We start from the raw sequence: 22,654 nt of genomic DNA, 5'->3' as shown, positions 1-22,654 counted from the left end.
AATTATGTGATTATGATTCATATTCAATTTCTTTTCTTTAACAAGTTCCCTATATGTTATCTTGGCCTCACCAACTGAAGATTTCATAGGAGTCAAAGGATAAAAATATTGTCCAAGATGGTCTTGAAGAAAAGCAGTGTCAAAAGCAGTTGCAAGTTAAGAACTCAAGATGGACACCTATTTTTTCAAAGCATATGCGTTATTTTATCACCACTCAATATGTGGCTGTATTTACAAATTACATTTTTACAATAATCACTACATAGTACAAAATTGTCGAATTGAGTATTTCACGTAATCGGCATTTGTGTATGCCAGGTATATAGAGAATTACAGAAGTATATAAGTGGTTTGTGTATATCCAATGATTAGAATGAGGTAGAGATGAACTGTTAGTTCTAAACGTAACATGAGCTTAGTGCTTCTTCATGGATTCTGGTCACCTGATGTATTGCATTTGCCAAATAAGCCACATTGCTTGTGGTCACACCTGCCATGCTGCAAGTATCACCAAGGAGTTATGTAGGAAGAATATGTTGTAGTGAAGTCAAAGTTATCAAATTAAGAAATATTAAATATATTTTTAGTCCCTAAACTTATGAAAAATTGGAATTTGTCAATGTCCTAAACTTTGATATATTTTGATGCTTAAACTTTAAAAATAAATGAATATAGTCTTTCAACATAACAATGTTAATTTCTTTTTACATGTTAAATGATGTTCTAGATTGACATTTGAAATGTTTACGCAATTTGACACGTTTAAGCTCAAATGCTAACCCAAAACACTGTATAACACGAAAAAAGAAGAAGTTAAAGTTGTTGGACTAAAGGGATTGTATCTATTCATTCTTAAAGTTTGGAGGCAAAAGTATATCAAAGTTTAAAACATGAAGGAATTCTAATTTCGTGTTCAAGTTTAGAGACAAAACATATTTAATCGAAGTAATAAAAGAAGAAAAAACAAATTGACAGTTTAATCATAGTAACTATGGTTGAATTTTCGTATTTCCTTTAAAGAATACCTTATTCTTCCATCAAGGGTCATGTATATATGGAACAGCTTCTCCAACTGTTTAACCTGATCGGGTGTTAATCCAGAAAAACAGAACATGCCAACCTGCATGTGTTTGCATCAAAGTGTACAATTGTGAGCTAAAGTTATAATATATGATTCATTAAGCATAAGGTAACTAATCAAGCATCCAAAACCTGAGAAGTTATATGCTTCCAGTTGAAAGGTGATTCCAAGTTCTCAAGATATTGTCGAAGGGTAGTTCGCATTGCTTCAATCCGATTAGCCATGACCTTCAAATAGCATTGCCAAAAAATGTGATTAGATCCTGAATTGATTTAGAAAAGAAAAGTTACTAAAAGGAGTGTTAAGAACTAAAGGCTCTGATATAGGTATATCAAACCCTTTAGTTCTTAACAAGGACTTAAGAAGATGAATACTACCTTTATTTCTTTCCTCCAAAGTGCTTCTACATCAGGGTCGCTTAATATTTTAGCAACTAGTGAAATACCATGAAAAGGAATGCTGCTATACATTGCATGGGACATCAACTGCAGTTGACTTTTAAGTGCAGCTACTTGCTTTGTACTCTGGCACAAAACACTGTTATAGATTTTAATGTAGATTACTAAAGCTGATAAGAACGTGAAAAGTAAAACAATAAAACTAAGGAAACATTGTTACGAGGTTGAGCTTCATGTTATATTATCATTATATTATATCATGTACTTGATCCTTGCCTAAAAAATGCATCATGGAACATATTTGATATCTAACTTCTATTTTACATTACATAGCACATCCTATGCCTCTAAATATCTAATCACTTGTGTATAGGACTTCTCTTACCTAAGACAACCAACTTTATGTTCGGACAATCCCATGTTCTTTGAAAATGATTGAGAACATCCTATTAAATGCCCATCTTCAAGGAAAATTCTAAGTGCCATGGCATCCTTGTCAAGATCCCCACTAGAAAATCCTTGATAAGCCATGTCAAAGAAGGGGAAATGATTTTTTACCTGGAAGATAAATAAGTTAGAATAATATTATAATTGATTTAGATTTATAGAAAAAAGCTATACTGAAGCATCTCATGTCTCATTTTCACCTTAAACTGGTATGATATTTCTCTCCATTGTTCCTCAGTAGGGTCAACACCAGTTGGATTGTGGGCACAAGGATGAAGCAAGAAGAAAGAACAATCTGGTGCATTCTGAAATTAGCAACACAGAATAAAAAGAGAAGATTAAAAGTATAGCTTATTTATTTGTTTGAGAGACAAGAAGCATGAAATTCATACCAAAGCTTACTTATTTTTACCTTGACATCACTTACGAGTGCAGAAAAATCCAAACCCTTTGTATCTGGATGGTAGTAGTGAAAAGTTTCGACAGGAACTTCAGCTTGTCTCCATATATTGTGGTGACTGCAGAATGCAAACTTCATGCATTAGATATTGAAAGAACGAAAATATCTCAAAAAATAATCCAATGGAAAAGAACCTACTTTGACCAGGTAGGGTCTGGTAGATACATTTGAGATTCAGGATAGAAATGTCTTTGAAATTCAGCAAAAAGCCTACATGATGCAGTTCCAGACAGAGTCGGAACTCCTGCAAAAAATCCTTCTTTTACAACATATGAATCATCCCCATATGCCAATTTTACACACTCCTCCACAAATTTTGTTCTCACTGCGGAACAGTTTAACTCCCTGTCAATAAATATAACGTTAATTCGTTTTTGAAAAGTAGTAACATATTCATAGAAGCACTACTGTTGATAGAGTGTGATACACAAATTCTGGTGTGAAAATGGAAACATCACTAGCCAAAGATCACCCTTAGAACAGAAGAAGGAGAATCCAAGATTACTCACTCCAATTTGCATCTCTGAATCTTTTTTTCTGCATCACGAACACATTGAGGAATGAAAGGTTTGCCATCATCACCCCTGTAAGTTCCCTTACAAAGACGAAGATCAGAAAAAGTCAGTGATGACAAAACATGAAACATGAACAGATATAGATATACTGTAACTATATATAAGCATATACCATTCCAAGATTGATCTTGTGGGGAAAAGGGTCTGATAGAAAGGCCTCGTTGACACTGACAATGGGGTCCTTTGGGGCTGGTTTTACATGGTCCCACCAACCACGGGCACTGGAACAAGAAGTGGATAAAAATCTTCTGGATATTCTTCCATTGATGTACCTCCACATAGTGCAATGCAACACTCTTATGCTATAGTATACGCTGTGAACTCAGTGAAATGCTCTTGGTTTGTTGAAACAAGAAAAAGGCTTTTGAATGGTTATATAATGAAAGTAAAGAAGAAGAAAAAGATGATGCAGAGTGAACTTTCTCTTGCCGTGGTTTTGCATTGATCTTTTCAAGGAGTTCCTATGTGCTGCTTTGGTTTGTTTACGGTTTCTTTTCGTGGGAAAACCAAAGTGGGCTCATTGATTTGATTGGATTTGCTTATTATATATTATGCATTTACGTTAATGTGTCATCTTGCATAATCCTTGTCATTTTTTCTGTTGGTAATATAAAGAAAAAATAAATTTATATTTTTTCATAAATTAAATTGGTTCATGTACAAGTTAAAAGTATAAATTTTAAAAAATGTATATAAAAGTTATTTTTACAAATTAATTTATATATAAAGTAAATTTAATTTATAAAGGATTTATTTATTTATTTATTGTCTTAGGATTTTTAAAAGAATTTCCTTATAAATAGTATTAGGATTAGATTAAGATATAAGAAAAGTATGTGGTCGGTGCGTTTGATTTATTCTAGAGAGAACAGGTGTTATCTTAAAAGCGAATAAAGTAAATGTATGGAACAAATAAAATTAAAGAAATAATAAAGGGTTGAAAAAGTTTGACTATAAATATTTGTTTGGAAGAAAGGTAGAACTTTTCAGTAAAAGATTTACACATATAACACAGCGATGATTAAAACATAGGCAATCTATTATTTTCCTATTACTATGAATTCTGACGCTACTTACTTGTGCTCCCCATTACCTATTAATATTATTCGAGTTTTAGGATTTTAAAAATATATGCTAAAAAGTGTAGAGATATAGTATACCAGAGAATTTCTTATTTATTTTATTTATGTAGATTATATGTAAAGGATAAAAATGTAACATAATATTAAATATTAATAATATTTTTATTTTAATTTTCTAAATTTAAATAATAAACAAATATGCTTTTATTTTATGTAAAAAAATATTTTTCAAATTAAAATATTTATAAATATTAATTTAAATAAAAATATTTAAAAATATTATTAATATTTTTTAATTTTAAATTTCATTATTTTTCTTTTCTTTTATTTACTTGTAATTCTCATTTTAATCTTTTTTTAGGATTATATCTTTATTCAATTTCATATTTTTTATTGTATTTTTTATCAATCTTTTCTTTTCTCTGTATGGGTAACAGGCCGACCATATCCCGACCCATCTGTATGTGGAAAGGCTGACCACATCTTGACCTCAGGGAGAGAGAAGGAGATGTGTGCGCAAACCCATCAGGCAAAGGAAAATGGGCCAACATGGTGTAGAGGTCAGGTACATCTCGGCCCGCTGCCTAGTCGGGTATATCCTGGCCCAATAGTGGCCAATTGGGTAAGGATGATGATGTACAGACGAGCAGCGCGTAATCTCAGTAATTAAGGAAAGAACTGATCCTTGACAATGTACAAACGAGCCGCGCGCGCAATCTTAGTTAATAAGGAAAGAACTGATGCACATAATCTCAGTCAGAAAGGAAAGAGTTGATCATCGAATGCGAACAGTATGCAAATAATAGTGTTCTTGTAAGGGTAAGAGCCAAGCGATCTCAAAGGCCTTCAGTATTCTTCCTCCCACTTCACGTCTCTTCTCCTTACAGCTGACTCTGGATCACCGTCAGGGGTGGGTACCTGCAAATACTCCGATGCTTAAGTCAGCAATAACCCCAGATACTCTCTGTAAAATATTAGCTTCAGATAACTTACCCCTTATTAGACAGTAAAAATATCTCTTTATACTACCTGGCATTATTCCCACTTTTATTGCCTACATAGCGGTTTCCTTCTCCCATTAAACACTAAGGAATCTTAATCAATACAGTAACTGCCTCCCAGACCTTAACGGTAACATTTCTACATTCCATTGGACTTCCGAACTCTTGGACCTGTGTGCTATCTTTGTCATGACTGGGATGGGTCTACCCCTCTGCACTGCTGGCCCATTACACATCAGGACCCTTGGGCCGAGATGTACCAGGCACCAAGGGCCGACATCTACTCGGCCTCCACCCTACACGTGCCTGCCACCCTACCAAGCCACTCCCTGACTTCAGTGCCTGAAATGTGTCTAGCCATTGGGCCGTGGTGTTTACGGCACCTGGGCCGAGATACATGCCTCTGACCACACCACTCTAACCCTCTTTTACCGACTGTGCCTTATCTTGAGTAACACCCTTTCCTGTCGTGTCCGTGGCCGAGTACATCCCTCCCAAGCTTCCCTATTGTACCTAACTAATGGGATGTACCCAGACTTCCTATACACTAGCCCCCCCAGGCTCGTAGTAAACGAAGTGAAACAAGAGTCTGGATGAAAACATAAATGAAAGAGTAATTAATCGTACGACGGCGCTGCAAAACGAAACTAGGAGTGCAGGTTCTAGAGGTAGAGTTAGAGTAGCGCGGGGCTCGAGATACAAGCCATAATGGCGACATTGGAACCCGTGCATAACCTATGTACACTTGGTACCTTAGGGCTCCTATAAATAAAGAAGAGGGCCCATATTGAGAGGGATTCGTGCTTTGAGAAGGGAGGTCCCCCCAAGCGAAGAAGTTGCAGCTTCCCCAGGTATGTCATCCCCTTCGGCTTATTGTGCTTCTAGTAGGTGTAGTGAGTCAGACGAGGAGCGGGATATACCTGATTCGTCGAACAGTGTAACATCCCCAGAGGATAGCGACTGTGCTGTAGGGGCCGAGGAATATGCGGCCCTACATCAGCCAGGGTATGACTGGGTAGACCCTAGAGTTAAACTTCCCTTGTTGCGGTTCACCCGATCCGCCGAACTAGCAACCTGGCGCAAGCGTGTTGATATCATAGCAGATACTGTCGACGAGCGTATTCTGAGTGTTGAGCGGGTTAAGAGAGGGGATAGTGTGTGCCACGGGCGTGAGGGTCATTCACATGATTTCTTTTATATGTACTCAACCTTGGTTACCGACTTACATGTATGCGTGCCGTTTGACGATTTCACGATGGGCATATTAAGGGTGTTAAATGTAGCTCCTAGTCAATTGCACCCCAACAGTTGGGCTGCCTTGCAGTCCTTCAGACTAATTTGTCGCGTGCTGCATCTAAAACCATCACCCCAAGTCTTTCTACAGTACTATAGTACTCGGCCAGGGGAATTAGCTAGTTGGGTGTCCCTTGTAGGTCAAAGTCACTAGTGTCTGTTAGCGACGTACACCCAATCGTTTAAGAGATTTAAGACAGGATTCTTTAAAGTCATTATTAGGTCCGCCGAGACTGAGTATTTCTATTGTGATGATGGAACGCCTAAGTTTCCTTTCTATTGGACCAAATCCCCTACCACATACCGTACTTGGCCGAGAGAGTCGCTAACCCCTGAAGACCGACATACACTGTCCTACTTGGACCAACTGCCCAAGAAACTCTCTTCAAAGAAAATTATTGGTGTATTTAGATCCACCCATCCACGCGATGAATTATTCAGTATGTATGTTTATTTGGCTAAATGCCAGGGATATGATTTTAATGGTGGTTGATGCATTTATGCTTGTGCAGGTATCATGGCAGCAGCTGGTGGCTCTGGAAAAGATATCTACCTGGAACTAAGGCGCAAGAGAATGGAAGAAGAAAAGAAAAAGAGTGGTGGAAGTGCTGGGCGGATGGCAGCAGAAGGGTCATCACAGAGGGGGGACCTATTACCCCCACCTGTTGAAAAGAAGAGGGGTAAACGTCATGACAGGCCTTCCAAACCAAGAACCCCCCACCCTCCTTCACCAAAAAAGACGAAGAATGCTGAAGAAGGAGGTCAAGATGCTTTATCGGCCCTCTTTGATTCCCAATTGAAGATAAATGAGGGCATAGAGGTGTCCTTGTCCCCAGAGGAGGCGGAGATAGTGTCGGCCATCCGTCCAGAGACCGTGCTGTATGCACTGAACGAGTTCCAAGCGAGAGTTGTGGTAATGGGACGGCACCTGGAGACGGTGTTAAGCAAGTTGCCAGACTCCAGTAGGCTATCTGGTGAAATTCAAATATTGCAAAGGGATTTGGCAGAGGCAAATCAAAGAAGGCAAGAAGTGTCTCTACAACTGGGAAGTGTGAAAAATGAGCGGTCCCAACTATTAGGGGAACGCAATACACTGAAAGCGCATTGCAAAGAGCTGGAAATGAAGGATGAAGAATCGCAAACAGCGCTGGAAAGGTTAGAGGAGAGATTGGCGGCCTTACAGGCCGAACATACTGCGGCCCTGGAGCGAATCTACGAGTTGGAGGGATATGTCATGGCTCAACATGAGGAAGGCTTTTACAAAGTCGTTCGTCAGACTGCCCACCTATTCAACTTTGATGCAGGAGATGATCTTATTAGCATCGAGAAGGATGTTTATGATGGGTCTTGATGAGTATTGATGACATAGCATCTGCCAAAGCTGCTGCTAGCGATCCCGGGAAGGTGTCATCGTCGCCGTCTATATGATGAACTTGTGTGTGTGATGTTGTTGTGTGCTAATATGACTTTTTGTGTTGTGTAAAAGGTCTTTAAGTCAGATGCTGAACATTTATGATTTGTAGGACGTCTGTAATGAACTACCGTTATGTTTGTGTGATATTATCTGATGTTGAAATTAACTGTCGTATATGTACTGTGACTGAACTCAACAGGGGCACGTCAGCATTTGTATTGCGATAACGGCGTCCCTTAGCATGCGAGCAAGAGCAGGTGTTGGCCACAGGGGGAGATATGTTCTCGGCCGCGATGGCCGAGCACTTGGCGAAGGTAGTTGTTGGCGTGATATGGGAAAAACTTAACATTATATAGAGCGCAGTGGCAGTGTATGGGAGGGATCATCATGGTTAATGATACTACCTGACCCATGGTGAAGAGTTGAGGGGAGGGCTCGTCATGGTTAACGAGGCTGCCAGAGCCCTTGGGAGAGTAAGAACAACATTAGCGTGTGAGAAAAATAATCCAATTGCAAAACAATATAAAAGGAACGTAAATACTTTATTAGTAACAAGGATGCCTCATTAAAACCTCCTCGACAAAAACCTTCCTTAGGGAAAAAAAATCGAGGTAGGAAAGAGTACATCGCTTGACACATGAATAGTCTTAGCTATAATAAAATTTTAGATGTGACGAATTCCAAGTTGCTGGTATAGGGTTCCCAGATAGATATTCAAGGTGGTAAGCTCCTTTGCCAACGACTTCACAGATGCGAAATGGGCCCTCCCAGTTAGGAGAGAATTTGCCTGCATTTTTTCGTGCGTTACTAGCCATTCGCCAAACCAAATCTCCTTGATGAAACGATCGATGCTTGACTTTAGAGTTGTAACGGCGTTGAGCTCGAGCCTTGGATGCTGCTTCCCGGATGCAACTACGATCCCTGAGCTCCTGGAGCAAGTCTAGGTTGATGAGCATGCTCTCGTTGTTAAGGTTAACATCAAAGAGCCGTCGTCTTAGTGAAGTGTCACCGATCTTAACAGGAATCATCGCGTCAACCCCGTATGTCAAGCTATATGGTGTTTCCTGAGTCGTGGATTGGGGGATGCAGCGATAGGCCCACAAAACTTCTAGTAGTTCGTCGGCCTAGGTGCCTTTTGCATCCCCGAGTCGTTTCTTTAATTCCTTCAATATGACTTTGTTTGCAGCCTCTGCTTGGCCATTTGTCTGCGGGTGTTCTACCGAACTAGTAACATGGTGAATATGAAGTCCTTTGTAAAAGTCAGCCAGCCCCTTATCAATGAACTGTCGCCCATTGTCTGTTACGATGGTTTTTGGAACGCCAAACCTGCAGATTAGATTGCGCCAAACGAACTTTTGTACCTGCTGAGCCGTGATCGTAGCGAGAGGTTCTGCTTCGATCCATTTGGTAAAATAATCTACTGCCACGAGCAAAAACTTGACCTGTCCTTTCCCAGGACTGAAAGGTCCTAAGATGTCCATACCCCACATAGCAAAAGGCCATGGAGACATAATGGTATGAAGTTCTTCTGGCTTCGCGTGTAGGAGATTGCCATGCTGCTGGCAGCGAGTGCATCGTTGGACATACCTGTCGCAATGTGTCTTGAGGGTAGGCCAATAGTACCCTGCTCTCAAGATGCGGGACGCCATGGTTCGTGAGCCGGAATGAAAACCACAAATGCCTGTGTGCAATTCATCCATCAAGTATTGCGTTTGATTTTCGGCCACACATTTTAAGAGGGGGTTGGAAAATCCTCTTTTATATAACTCGCCGCCTATGAGCATGAACCGCGAAGCCTTCTTTCTGATTGCAGGGTCGTCAGTCCCGCTGTCCTCACCGTGTTGTATGAATTGAACTATGGGAGCCATCCACCCCTTGTCCTCTGTTTTTGCGACCTCTGTGACATTGCTATCTATCATGGTGACAGTGGGTTGACTGAGAGTAGCATGAATTACTGTGTGATGATGTCCCTTTATCTTAGTCGTGGCTAACTTAGAGAGTAGATATGCTATGGAGTTCTGCGCGCGATTAATGTGTTCCAGCCGTACTGTTTTAAATTGTGCCAACATTCCCTTTACAACATGGTAATAGCGGATGAGGAGAGGATCTTTCACCTGAAAACTACCATCCATATGTCCAACTAGGAGTTGTGAATCGGATTTGCACGTAAGATTCTCGACGCCCATGTCTGCTGCCAAATGCAGTCCAGCAATCAATGCTTCATACTCCGCTTGATTGTTGGAGGGCTTGAATCCGAACCGCAAGGATTGTTCAAGAAGAAGATTGTTCGGTCCTTGCAAAACTATACCAGCCCCTCCGCCTTTGGTGTTAGAGGAGCCGTCCACGAAAAGTGTCCATGTGTTATCGTTCAGCTCTGTCTGTCCAGCCAGCTCGTTAACAAAGTAAGCTAGACATTGGGCTTTGATTGCTCCTCTCGCTTCACAGCGAATATGAAATTCGGACAACTCAACCGACCATCCCACTATACGGCCCGCCAGATCGGGTCTCCTCAGCATTTTGTGTATTGGGTAGTCAGTTCGCACTATGGCCTCATAGCTCTGAAAGTACGGCCGTAGTCTTCTGGTTGTGACTACCAATGCTAATGCCACCTTCTCAACCGTCTAGTAGCGCAGCTCAGCATCATGCAAAACTCTGCTGATGAAGTAAACAGGTTGTTGTTGTCCATCGTGTTCCTGGACTATAGCAGTGCTTACAGCGTTATTAGAAATAGCTAGATATACTAAAAGTGGTTTACCTTTTGCGGGTTTGTGCAATATCGGGGGTGAGGACAGATATTCCTTCAATTTAACAAACGCGTGCTGACAGGCTTCATCCCACGCGAACTTACAAGCCTTCTTCATCAGTTTAAGCATGGGCTGTGTTTTCTCAGCTAATGTTGGCATGAATCGTGACAGTGCTGCTAAACGTCCGACCAACCTCTGTGTCTCCTTGATGTTTGCAGGACTACGCATACTCAGCACCGCTTGGCACTTGTTCAGGTTAGCCTCAATACCTCGGTGCGTTAACATGAAGCCTAAGAATTTCCCTCCTGTGACCCCGAACACGCACTTCTCTGGATTCAGACGCATGTCATACTGGCGCACTGCATGTAGCACCTCCCTGAGGTCTGTTATATGCTGCTCTAACGAATCGGACATCACCACCATGTCATCCACGTAAACCTCCATGCATTTTCCAATCAGATGATGAAAAACCCGATCCATCAATCTCTGATATGTCGCTCCTGCGTTTTTCAAGCCAAAGGGCATTACCTCATAGTAGAAATTGGCTTCCTCTGTGATGAAAGTTGTTTTCTCCTTGTCACCTACGTACATAGGTATTTGGTTGTAACCCGAATAGGCATCCAGGAAACTAAGTACCCTATGACCAACTGCTCCATCGACAAGTCGGTCGATGCTGGGTAAAGGATAAGTGTCTTTGGGGCAGGCCTTATTAAGGTCTGTATAGTCCGTGCACATCCACCACTTACCATTGGACTTTTTGACCAACACCACGTTGGCCAACCAAATGGTATACGTAGCCTCTGTAATAAAGCCCGCGGAGAGCAGTTTCTGCACCTCGTTCTTGGTTGCTTCCCTCTTTTCTCCCCCCATTTTTCGCCTCTTTTGAGCGACCGGTTTTGCTTATGTATAAACAGACAGTTTGTGACAAGCAATTCGAGGGTCGATTCCAGGCATGTCAGCTGCACTCCATGCAAACAAATCGGCGTGCTCGTTCAACGTCTGCTTCAGCTCTGCGACATCTGCATACGCCTTACCAGTGTAGGTGTACTTGAGCCCATTCCCGAAGTCATGTCTTTCTGTGGCCTCAACTGGTTCGACCCGTGTGTCATCATTGAAGCGAGGATCTAAGTCTGCGCCCTCAATCCTCGATGTTCTCTCAATGTTGTGCACTGCGCGTCTTGGGGGTGACCTGGGTCTTCCTCTCAAGCTATCTGCATAACACTTACGGGCAGTAGGTTGGTCCACATGTATGGTGATGATGTCTCCAGATGCGGAGGGAAACTTCATTGCCAAATGATACGTGGAAACGACTGCGCCCAACGAATTAAGAGAGGGCCTTCCTAATAATATGTTATATGATGTGTGCGCATCGACGATGAGGTACCTGATCTTTACCGTCCTCGTCACCTTTTCTCCTCCAAATTTAGTGAAAAGGTCGATATAGCCTTTCGTGTCCACCCTTTCACCTGAAAAGCCAACTATGGGTTCCGAAGGTATGCTAAGTGAATAATATAAATTAGGGTCTAGTGACTACAAAGATGTATGCTTTTCTCACTTTCCTAGATACACCTCATATCGAATCACTATTTGATTTGAGTGTCGGAGTGCCTACAAGTACCTCACCCTAGAGGTTCACGCAGCAAGTAGATCCAGGAAAAGTCCGGAGAGGAGCGGAGAAAAGATCGACACATAGGGTTCTTGAGATCGTCTAGTTCCATACTAAAATAGCTTCGATCAAGTACATTTTCTATTCAGGATTTTGTGATATTAAAATGTGGTTCTTCACTTTTATTTTTCCTCTTAACATTACAAGAAAATATAAATTTAGTTTTTAAATATTAAAGTCAACCAAATTACAATGTTATAAAAGTAGGTGAAGCTAATGCTATGTTATTATTTATACAAATTACAAAAAAGCATCGTAAAATTACTTTTAAAATTTTAATTAAATGAATATTTATGTTAGGGTTAACTTACCTAAAATAAATATTTGTATTAACTAAAATGAGGTTGGCGTTGGCTTAACATATGTTAGTCTTATTTATTTTTAATAGATTAAATATGTTTTTAATCCTTTAATTTTCAATGAAGATTAGAATTGTTCTATGTTCGAAACTTTAATCCAATTTAGTTCTCTAATTTTAAAAATAAATGAATTCAGTTTTTTTAACCAAATTTTGCTAAATTGATTCGATGTTTCAAACATTGTATCATAAATGTGTCAAACTATCTAAACAACTCAAATGTTATCATAAAGTGTGTTTGAAAGTTAAAAACTTAACAAAAATTAGTTAAAAAAACTAAATTCACGCATTTATAAAGTTGGAAGACTAAATTGGATCAAAATTTTGAAGATGAAGTAATTTCAACCTTAATTGAAAGTTTTGAAAGTTGAGAGACAAAAGACATACTTAATCATTTTTAATATTTATACTTCTTTAAGTTAGCGTCAACTTAATTGATGCTAATTTAGAGATTATTTTTAATCTAAATGTGTAGAATTAAAGATGACCTATATCCATACTCAAAATGAAAAGAAAACATGTGAAAATGTGAAATCAATATAACTTGTGAAAAAAATGTAAAATACAATGAAAAAGAAAATAAACAATATCTTAATAAATATTTTTATTATTTATTACATTTGATTTTATATTTTAATATTTATTAACATTAAATATTATGCCTTATAAAATAAATAAAAATATATCTCATTTAATTTTTATCAATTTTTATATGTTATATATAATAAAAAAATTAAAAAATTGAAAATAATTAATATATATAATATAAAAAATTAAAAATTGTGGGGGAGGGGAGGGGGGGCCATGGCCACCCCCTGCCCCAATGATCCTCCGCCACTGTAAATCTCCTTATACTTATCTCCTTCATCCATACTTATTTCATTCATCCACATTTGTCTCTTTCATTTCACACTCATCTTTTTCATCCACACACGTTTCCTTCATTTACATTTTTTTTCTCATCTTCTTCATCCACATTCTTACCCTCGTCTCAACACTCATCTCTTTCATCCATATTAATCTTATTCATCCACATTTATTTTCTTCATTCACATTCATCCTCTTTATCTACACTTTTTTCCTTCACCCATTATAATTTTTTTGCTATTTGTTTTTTTTTAAGTTATTTGAACATGAAGGTACTATACAAATTGTTTTTTGAAGTTATTCTCATTAACATCAGCCAAATTTGTAACATGCATAATTTTATAATGCAATAATATACAATTTATTACAATCAGATTATTTATAAATATTTTATTTTATTAGAATTAATGACAGTCATAAAGAAAAATATTTAAATAAAATAATAAAAATATAAATGGAAGGATAAAGTAATTAAATTAAGATAATTTTTTAGTTAGTAGATAAAATTTATAAATATATATTGAACTATAAACACCTTTTATATATATATATATATATATATATATATATATATATATATATATATATATATATATATATATATATATATATATATATATATATATATATATATATATATATATATATATATATATAAAACGATGCATCAACTCCTTTTATTTATATATATATATATTTATTTTTTTTCGTTAGTTTTTCTTTTCTTTTCGATACGTAAGGATTTAATATGTAGGGAATATAATAATAGCTTTCACTGCTTGGCTTAATCACATAGAATGTCGATGGATAAAACTTAAGTACAAAGCATCAGTACATTAAATGCTTAAGAGCTTTGGATAAAAATTTCAGAATGGAGATAAACGAAATCTAACCAAAATCTAAAGAAATTGAATGCAAAAGTGTATCTATATATGTATGTATAGATTTAGATGTCTATAAATAACAAAGATTCAAACGGCTAAAAGAAAAATGAAAGACCGTGAGAGTGAAAGGAAGCAATACAGAGAAGTGAACAATAAAAACAACGAAGGCATAGTTAAAAAAAGTGCTAACAGTGCGAGTGTATAAAAAGGAGAAACATGCATTTATCTTTTTCAATCTTTGAGGTAAGGGGAGGAGACATTTATCATTCTATCTTTTAACTTTTATTTTTTTCTTATCTCCTCATATTACCCAAGAAAAGCTGAGTTATGGATTAAAGAAACAGGGAAATATTTTGAGTTATGAATTATGCTGACAACCAAAAGGTGAATTATGTTGTATTTATGCTGATAGGAGAAGTTGAATATTGGTGGGCTAGTACTAGGAGATTACTTGAAGGGGGGAGAATAATCATTACTTGGGAAGTATTTAGAATAAGATTTTTAGAGAAATATTTCCTAAATGATGTGAGGATAGCAAAAGAAATAGAGTTCATGCAATTGAGGTAAGGAAATATGACAGTAGGGGAATATGGTTCTAAGTTTGAAGAATTAGGGAAATACTCTTCTTTCTTTTATCACCCAGAGGAGAGAATGAAGTGTATAAAATTCTAAAATGGACTTAGGGATGAATTGAGAAAAGCAGTAAGGATACTAGAAATTGTTGATTTTCCTACGCTTATTCACAATGTAGATTTTTGGAAGATTTTGAGAACAACCAAAATAACAAACCGAAATATTTTAGACCCTAGACAAATAAAAATAAACGCAATGAGGAAAAATCTTACAATCGCCTACAATGGAGGATCCAATCCAATCAATCTTCATCAGGAAATTCTAGTAGACATGTATATGATCATATTAGATGCTTTAAATGCGGACAAGGTCATCATGCTAAAAATTGTCATCTTAAGGGACCAATTTATTTCAAGTGTGGAAAACCTGGTCACCTATTCTTTGAGTGTGGACAACAGGAGCCAAATTTCAATCCAACTGCAACCAAGACAAGACCTACCACAACAGGAAGAGTCTACACCACGATTGGAGTTGAAGCCGATGAAAACCATAATCTAATTCAAGGTATGTGTTTTACTAAAGGAAAAACTTTAAATGTATTGTACGACTCAGGTGCAACTCATTCATTCATTTCCACTATTGTGTTCAACACCTTAATCTGTCGATCATTTTTCTGAAAACTAATTTGGTTGTTTCAACTCCCACAAATGACTCAATAATTGTTAATAGAGTTTGTTTAGATTGTCCAATATTCATTAAGAATAGAAAATTCCTTGTAAATTTAGTATGTCTACCTTTATCTCAATTAGATGTAATCTTAGGTATGGACTGATTATCTTCTAATCAAGTCCTTTTGAATTGTGCTGAGAAATCAATAATATTTCCAAACTCTGATAATCTTTTGAAATCACCTTCCAACTCAGAAAGTGAGCCTTTAGTGAATAAAATTCAAGGGTACTTGTTATTATCTTCTATGGAAATAAAAGAGGAAGTTGATTTGAAAAATATTCCAGTTGTTCAAAATTTTCCTGAAGTCTTTCCCAATGATATTCCTAGTTTACCACCCAACAAAGAAATTGAATTTTCCATAGATTTGATGCCTGGAGTTGGACCAATCTCTATAGCACCATATAGGATTTCACCCTCTAAATTAGAAGAACTGCAAAAACAATTGGAGGAGTTACTTGAAAAATAGTTCATTCGTCCTAGTGTGTCACCTTGGGGAGCTCTAGTTTTATTAGTTAAGAATAAAGATGGAAGTTTTAGACCGTCAATTAAATAAATGTATCATAAAGAATAAATACCCTCTTCGTAGAATAGATGACTTGATGGACCAATTGAGAGAAGCCTTTATGTTATCTAAAATAGATTTGAGGTCCGAATATCATCAGATTAGAGTAAAAACAGAAGACTTTCAAAAAAGTACTTTTAGAACTAGACATGGTCATTATGAGTATCAAGTGATACCTTTTGGTGTAACCAATGCTCCTGCAATATTTATGGATATATGAATAGAATTTTTCGTCCCTTTTTAGATCACTTTGTAGTTGTTTTTATAGATGACATTCTTATTTATTCTTGGACTCCCGAGGAGCATGAGGAGCATCTTCGGACTGTATTGCAAATCTTGAAAGAAAAAAAATTGTATGAAATTATCTAAATATGAATTCTGGTTAGAAGAAGTGAAATTCTTAGGTCATGTGATTTGCAAAGAAGGAGTGTTAGTGAATCCAACCAAAGTAGAAGTAGCTTTACAATGGGAACCACAAAAAACAGTGACTGAAATTCACAGTTTTCTCGGTTTGGCAAGATATTATAGAAGATTCATTGAGGGATTTTCTAAAATTTCTATGCCATTAACCTAACTCAGCAAAAAGGGCAAAGTTTTTGCGTGGACAGAAAAATGTGAGAATAGTTTTCGAGAACTCAAGAAAAGATTAACCAGTTCTCCTGTCTTAGCATTACCTGATCCTACTAGACACTTTGTTATATTTTGCGATGCTTCTAAAATTGGATTAGGATGTGTTCTTATGTAAGATAGAAGAGTAGTGGCATATGGTTCTAGGCAACTAAGAACACATGAGAAAAATTACACAACCCATGATTTAGAACTAGCTGCCATTATTTTTGCACTTAAGATATGGAGACATTATGTCTATGGTGGTAAGTTTGAAATTTTTAGTGATCATAAGAGTCTCAAATACTTGTTTGACCACAAGGAATTAAATATGAGACAAAGGAGATGGATGAAATTTCTGAAAGATTATGATTTTGAATTGCATTACCATCCAGGAAAGGAAAATGTAGTGGCAGATGCTTTAAGCAGAAAATCTTTACATGTCTCCTTACTGATGATTCAAGAAATGAATTTTTTAGAAAAATTTAGACATGAATTTTTCACTCACCTTAAGCCATGATAAAATTCAATTAAACTCCATCCAGATCACTAGCAACTTGCATAGGCAAATACATGAGGCACAAGAAAGTGATGAACTCATTCAAAAGAAAAAGAAATATATAGTTCAAAAGGATTAAGAAAATTTGGCATAGATAGGACAAGGACTTTGAGATTTAAGGATGGGATATGTGTACCCAACAATGAAGAAATTAAGAAATTGATTCTAGAGGAAGCACATAAAAGCAAATTAAGCATGCATCCGGGCAGAACGAAAATGTATCAAGATCTCAAGAAAATGTTTTGGTGGCCCAAAATGAAAAAGGAAGTGGCACAATATTTCGCAAAATGTCTAGTTTGTCAAAAAGTTAAGATAGAACACCAAAAGTCGGCAAGAATGCTACAATCCTTTGATATACTTGAATGAAAATGAGATAGTATAGCAATGGATTTTGTAGTTGGCTTACCACTAACCCTTCAAAAATTTGATTCCATATGGGTTATCGTGGATAGGTTAACAAAGTCTGATAATTTCTTACCCATTAACATTAGGTATTCATTGGAGATTTTGACTGAATTGTACATAAGAGAAATTGTCAGGTTACATGGAGTTCCAATAAGTATTATATCTGATAGGGACCCTAGATTTACTTCGAAATTTTGGGGAAGTTTACATCGAGCCTTAGGTACCAAGCTTCACCTTAGCTCAACTTATCATCCTCAAATTGATGGACAATTTGAAAGAACCATTCAATCTTTGGAGGATTTGTTGAGAGCTTGTGTTAGAAAATTCTGATAGTTGGGACTGATGCCTACCTTTGATTGAGTTCACCTATAACAAAAGTTTAAATTCTAGCATAGGTATGGCACCCTATGAGGCATTATATGGGAGAAAATGTAGAGCACCTTTGTGTTGGTTTAAGACCGGTGAAAACTTAGTATTAGGTCCTGACATGATTCAACAAACAACAGAGAAAATCAAAATGATCAGGGACAAATTGAAAGCAACTCAAAGTAGACAACAATTATGCTAACAAGAAAATATGACCTCTTGAATTTCAAAAAGGTGATCATGTATTCTTGAAAGTTACACCAATAACTAGAATTGGTAGAGTGATGAAATCAAAGAAACTCACTCCACGATTCATTGGTTCTTACCAAATTCTTAGAAAGAGGGGTGCTGTTACTTATGAAATCTGCTTACCTCCTTTCCTTCCCAACCTTCATAATGTCTTTCTTGTGTCTTAATTAAGAAAATATATTTCTGATCCATCTCATGTGATAAGACCTGATATAGTACAATTAAAGAATAACCTTACATTTGACGCAATGCTTATACAGATTTTGGACAAGAAGGTCAAAGAACTAAGAGGTAGACAAATTCCTATGGTAAAAGTCATTTGGAATGAAACTACTAGAGATACCACATGGGAATTGGAAGAAAAAATAAGAGGAATTTATCCTCATTTGTTTTAGTAAATAAAAGCAAAATTTCGTCGACGAAATTTCTGTAAGAAGGAAAGAATTGTAACATGCATAAATTTTATAATGCAATAATATACAATTTATTACAATCACATTATTTATAAATTTTATTTTATTAGAAATAATGAAGTCATAAAGAAAAAAAGAATGATAATAATTAATAAGTACTACTATAATGATGATAACAAATATTTAAATAAAATAATAAAAATATAAATGGAAGGATAAAGTAATTAAATTAAGATAGTTTTTTAGTTAGTAGATAAAATTTATAAATTTATATATATATATATATATATATATATATATATATATATATATATATATTGAACAATAAACACCTTATTTTTATATATATATATATATATATATATATATATATATATATATATATATATATATATATATAAATATATTGAAGGAGCTGATGCATCGTCAATGTATATAGCTTTTGTTAGCTTTTAGCTTCTAGATATTTATTAATTTAACATACATAGAATATTGTAATATATATATATATATATATATATATATATATATATATATATATATATATATATATATATGATTTTTGTTAGTTTTTATTCTTTTTCAATACGTAAGGATTTAAGATACAGAGAATATAATAATAGCTTTAACTTTTCACTACTTGGCTTAATCACATAGAATACTGATGGATAAAATTTAAGTACAAAGCGTCAGTACATTAAATGTTTAAGAGCTTTGGATAAAAATTTGAGAATGAAGATAAATCAAATCTAACCAAAATCTAAAGAAATTGAATGCAAAATGTATCCATATATGTATGTATAGATTTAGATGTCTATAAATAGCAAAGATTTGAACGACTAAAAGCAAAAAAAAAAAAGACAATGAGAGGGAAAGGAAGCAATATAGAGAAGTGAACAATAAAAATAATGAAGGCATAGTTAAATAAAAAAAAAAGTGTTAACAATGCGAGTGTATAAAAGGGAGAAACATGCATTTATCTTTTTCAATCTTTGAGATAAGGGGAGGAGACATTTATCATTCAATCTTTTGACTTTTATTTTTTCTTGTCTCATAATTATTTTTATATTTACCTTTAAGTGAGGTGTCCTTAACCTTATTCTAATTTATATTTAGTTCTCATTCCTATATATTTAATTTATATTTACTCTCATTTACTTATTTATATTTATCTCCAGTTACATACTGGTCCTTTTTGTTTATTTATATTTATTTTAATTATGCATTGATCCTATTTATTTACTTATTTATATAATTATATGGTTTAATATTGAAATAAAATTTACAATAAATAAAGATTTGTTATGATCTTGGGGAGTTGAACGAGTTAGTATTACTCAAGATGAGATGTTTTTGAGTTACTTTGTTGGCCATGAGCTCATTTATCCTGACTAGTCACTACAAAATTAATCAATATCTTTATAAAGTATGATAAAATCCAATTTTATGGATTTGGGAGAATTTTCATTTCATTTTATCTTATTATGATATGCTGTATATCTTTATGTGATATTTGTCTCACTTCTCAGTTTTATGATTGTGTGTGAAAAAAAAAATTATAACCTTATCATAGATGGCTGCTCCCAACACACCTGATCCCTTATTCGCCGACATTGTGGTTGTTTTCCCCGAGAATGCATGGCAAACCAATGCAGTGAATAATTCTGTGACATTTCAGGGAACATGAAACTCTACTATTACTTTCCTCTCTACCCTAAACACGCCTATTATCATTGAAGGACAAAAATCGAAGTTACCTTCTATTTACCCCCAACAATCCAAGTGAATCCTATCCATAACCTTTTCCCTCCACCTGTTTGAAAATCAGTATATGAGGGGAAAACTGTAAATAAATAACACTCATTCCTCTTCTAGTGTAGGAAATATAATATGTACTAAATAATGTGGATATAAGATGCATACAATATTGTAAATATATATATATATATATATATATATATATATATATATATATATATATATATATATTTGAATCTTTTAAGTATAATTAGATGTTATTGTATAATTTTGCCTCTAAATTTTAAAAATATATTATAGAAAATAATAATAATAATAATAAATAAATAAATAAAAATTTAGGTTGCTACAAAGTCAATGCAAATAAATTATTATTCCAAATATATTTTATTTGTGAAATTATGGAGGTGCATAGAGAGTAAGCCAGCAAAGTAATGTTTGAATAGCCCATGCATCATAGATTGGGCCCGTTAAATTTTCAATAACAAAAATTCAAATGATTGTAGTTGTTTTACAATAATATCGATTCTCTTTTTTTCCTTCAACATACATCTTTATAGATGTTGAAAAAGTGTAAATTGTTCATGGTTCTGATTTTTACATCGTAGAGTTTTGAGACAAATTTTACATGGTATAATTTAAAATATATTTTAGATTATACATTACAAAATATATCATGGATTATACGATTTATAATATGTTTTCAGCTTAATCTAAAAGTATATTTATAATGTAATCTGAAATGAATTGTATATTATATTATATAATATATAATGCATTTCTAAAATTTAAATTGCATAATATACGATAAATTATGAGATTATAGATTTATGACATATAATAAATAATGAGATGATAGATTTATAATATGTAATAAACTATGAGATTATAGATTTTAAACACAATTATGGAGTTAGAAGAAGAAAGTATGGGGTGCAGAAAGAAATTATCTGATAACAAACATCAGAAGAAACAAATAGATATCAGCGGGCCTCAACAGTAATAACAAAACTTTTTGAAATTGAAGTAGCCCGCGCTCTTCGATGAAACGAAACAACGAACGCTACGAAATTAAAGTTGCCGCTTCAACAATCGAATCTCATTGGTTCATTCACATAGACATGGATCGCAATGGTAACCGTAGATTAATTGGAAATGGAAGGCTCAGATATATCGTATCATTTGTATCTTGTGTATAAATATTCATTGGAATACAATTCTCTTACACTGAAGCAAAAAAACAATTCTGGATCTGGAGGCCACCGCAAGCAAACAAACAAACACTGAAACTAATACTTCTCATCAATGGCTCGAACCAAACAAACTGCACGTAAATCCACCGGAGGGAAGGCTCCTAGGAAGCAACTGGCCACAAAGGCAGCCAGAAAATCTGCTCCGGCAACAGGTGGTGTGAAGAAGCCTCACCGCTTCAGGCCGGGAACGGTGGCACTGAGAGAGATCAGAAAGTACCAAAAGAGCACGGAATTGCTGATCAGAAAGCTTCCATTCCAGCGTTTAGTGCGAGAGATCGCTCAGGACTTCAAAACAGATCTTCGTTTCCAGAGCAGCGCGGTTTCTGCTTTGCAGGAAGCTGCAGAGGCTTATCTTGTTGGACTCTTTGAAGACACAAACCTTTGTGCCATTCACGCCAAGCGCGTTACCATCATGCCCAAGGACATTCAACTTGCTCGCAGAATCAGGGGCGAGAGAGCTTGAGTTTTCATAATTATTTTGAAGTTCTGTTTATTCTAATTTACTGGTTCAGCTGTTTGAACTGTTGTGTATCAGTCTAATGTAGATAAATTTTTTTGAAGTGTTTTCTAGTTAAATTTGTTTTCATTATTATTTTTCATTTATCTTTCATTTTAATACAGAACTATTATATTTTCTTTATTGAATTTCAAGGTGAACATAGAGTCCGTAAATAATAACTTTCACTATAATAAGGAATTGTGAGCAAATAAATTTAATAGTTCAAGTTTTATTATATTTTTAATAAAAAATATGCTATTTCTTTTAACGTCCACTTAATTTTCTCTATTTTTTATTTATTGAAATTTGAAATGATCGTGAATAAAGTAACCGGAAGAACTTTTGACATAGTTTATATATAATACAAATTAGTATGAGACCCGTGCCTACGCACGGGTCTTTTTTTTTTTTT

The 22,654-nt window shown here is 35.4% G+C and overlaps 3 protein-coding genes across 3 annotated transcripts; 1 reads left to right on the top strand and 2 right to left on the bottom strand.

The window, feature by feature from the left end:
- Window positions 1-169: 169 nt before the first annotated feature.
- On the bottom strand, window positions 170-3,375 carry LOC114166511 (aspartate aminotransferase, mitochondrial-like). The gene is made up of 10 exons (XM_028051253.2): window positions 3,074-3,375; window positions 2,896-2,981; window positions 2,525-2,731; window positions 2,339-2,444; window positions 2,127-2,231; window positions 1,865-2,037; window positions 1,459-1,618; window positions 1,213-1,308; window positions 1,026-1,120; window positions 170-498 (listed from the first exon to the last, which is right to left on the bottom strand). The coding sequence occupies exons 1-10, from the start codon at window positions 3,239-3,241 to the stop codon at window positions 399-401; spliced, it is 1,296 nt and encodes a 431-aa protein (XP_027907054.2). The 5' UTR covers window positions 3,242-3,375; the 3' UTR covers window positions 170-398.
- A 5,500-nt stretch (window positions 3,376-8,875) lies between these two features.
- LOC146883216 (uncharacterized) lies at window positions 8,876-10,267 on the bottom strand. The gene has a single exon (XM_085667477.1). It carries the CDS (start codon window positions 10,265-10,267, stop codon window positions 8,876-8,878), a length of 1,392 nt encoding a protein of 463 aa, XP_085523603.1.
- An 11,452-nt stretch (window positions 10,268-21,719) lies between these two features.
- LOC114166248 (histone H3.2) lies at window positions 21,720-22,388 on the top strand. Its single transcript, XM_028050959.2, has one exon. The coding sequence runs from the start codon at window positions 21,796-21,798 to the stop codon at window positions 22,204-22,206; it is 411 nt and encodes a 136-aa protein (XP_027906760.1). The 5' UTR covers window positions 21,720-21,795; the 3' UTR covers window positions 22,207-22,388.
- The last annotated feature ends 266 nt before the right edge of the window (window positions 22,389-22,654 follow it).

The sequence above is a fragment of the Vigna unguiculata genome, chromosome 10 (assembly GCF_037176805.1).
Source record: "Vigna unguiculata cultivar grain cowpea cultivar isolate G323 ecotype 2 chromosome 10, ASM3717680v1, whole genome shotgun sequence".
In the NCBI taxonomy this organism is placed as follows: Eukaryota; Viridiplantae; Streptophyta; class Magnoliopsida; order Fabales; family Fabaceae; genus Vigna; species Vigna unguiculata.
This window is presented reverse-complemented; position numbering and strand designations above follow the sequence as displayed.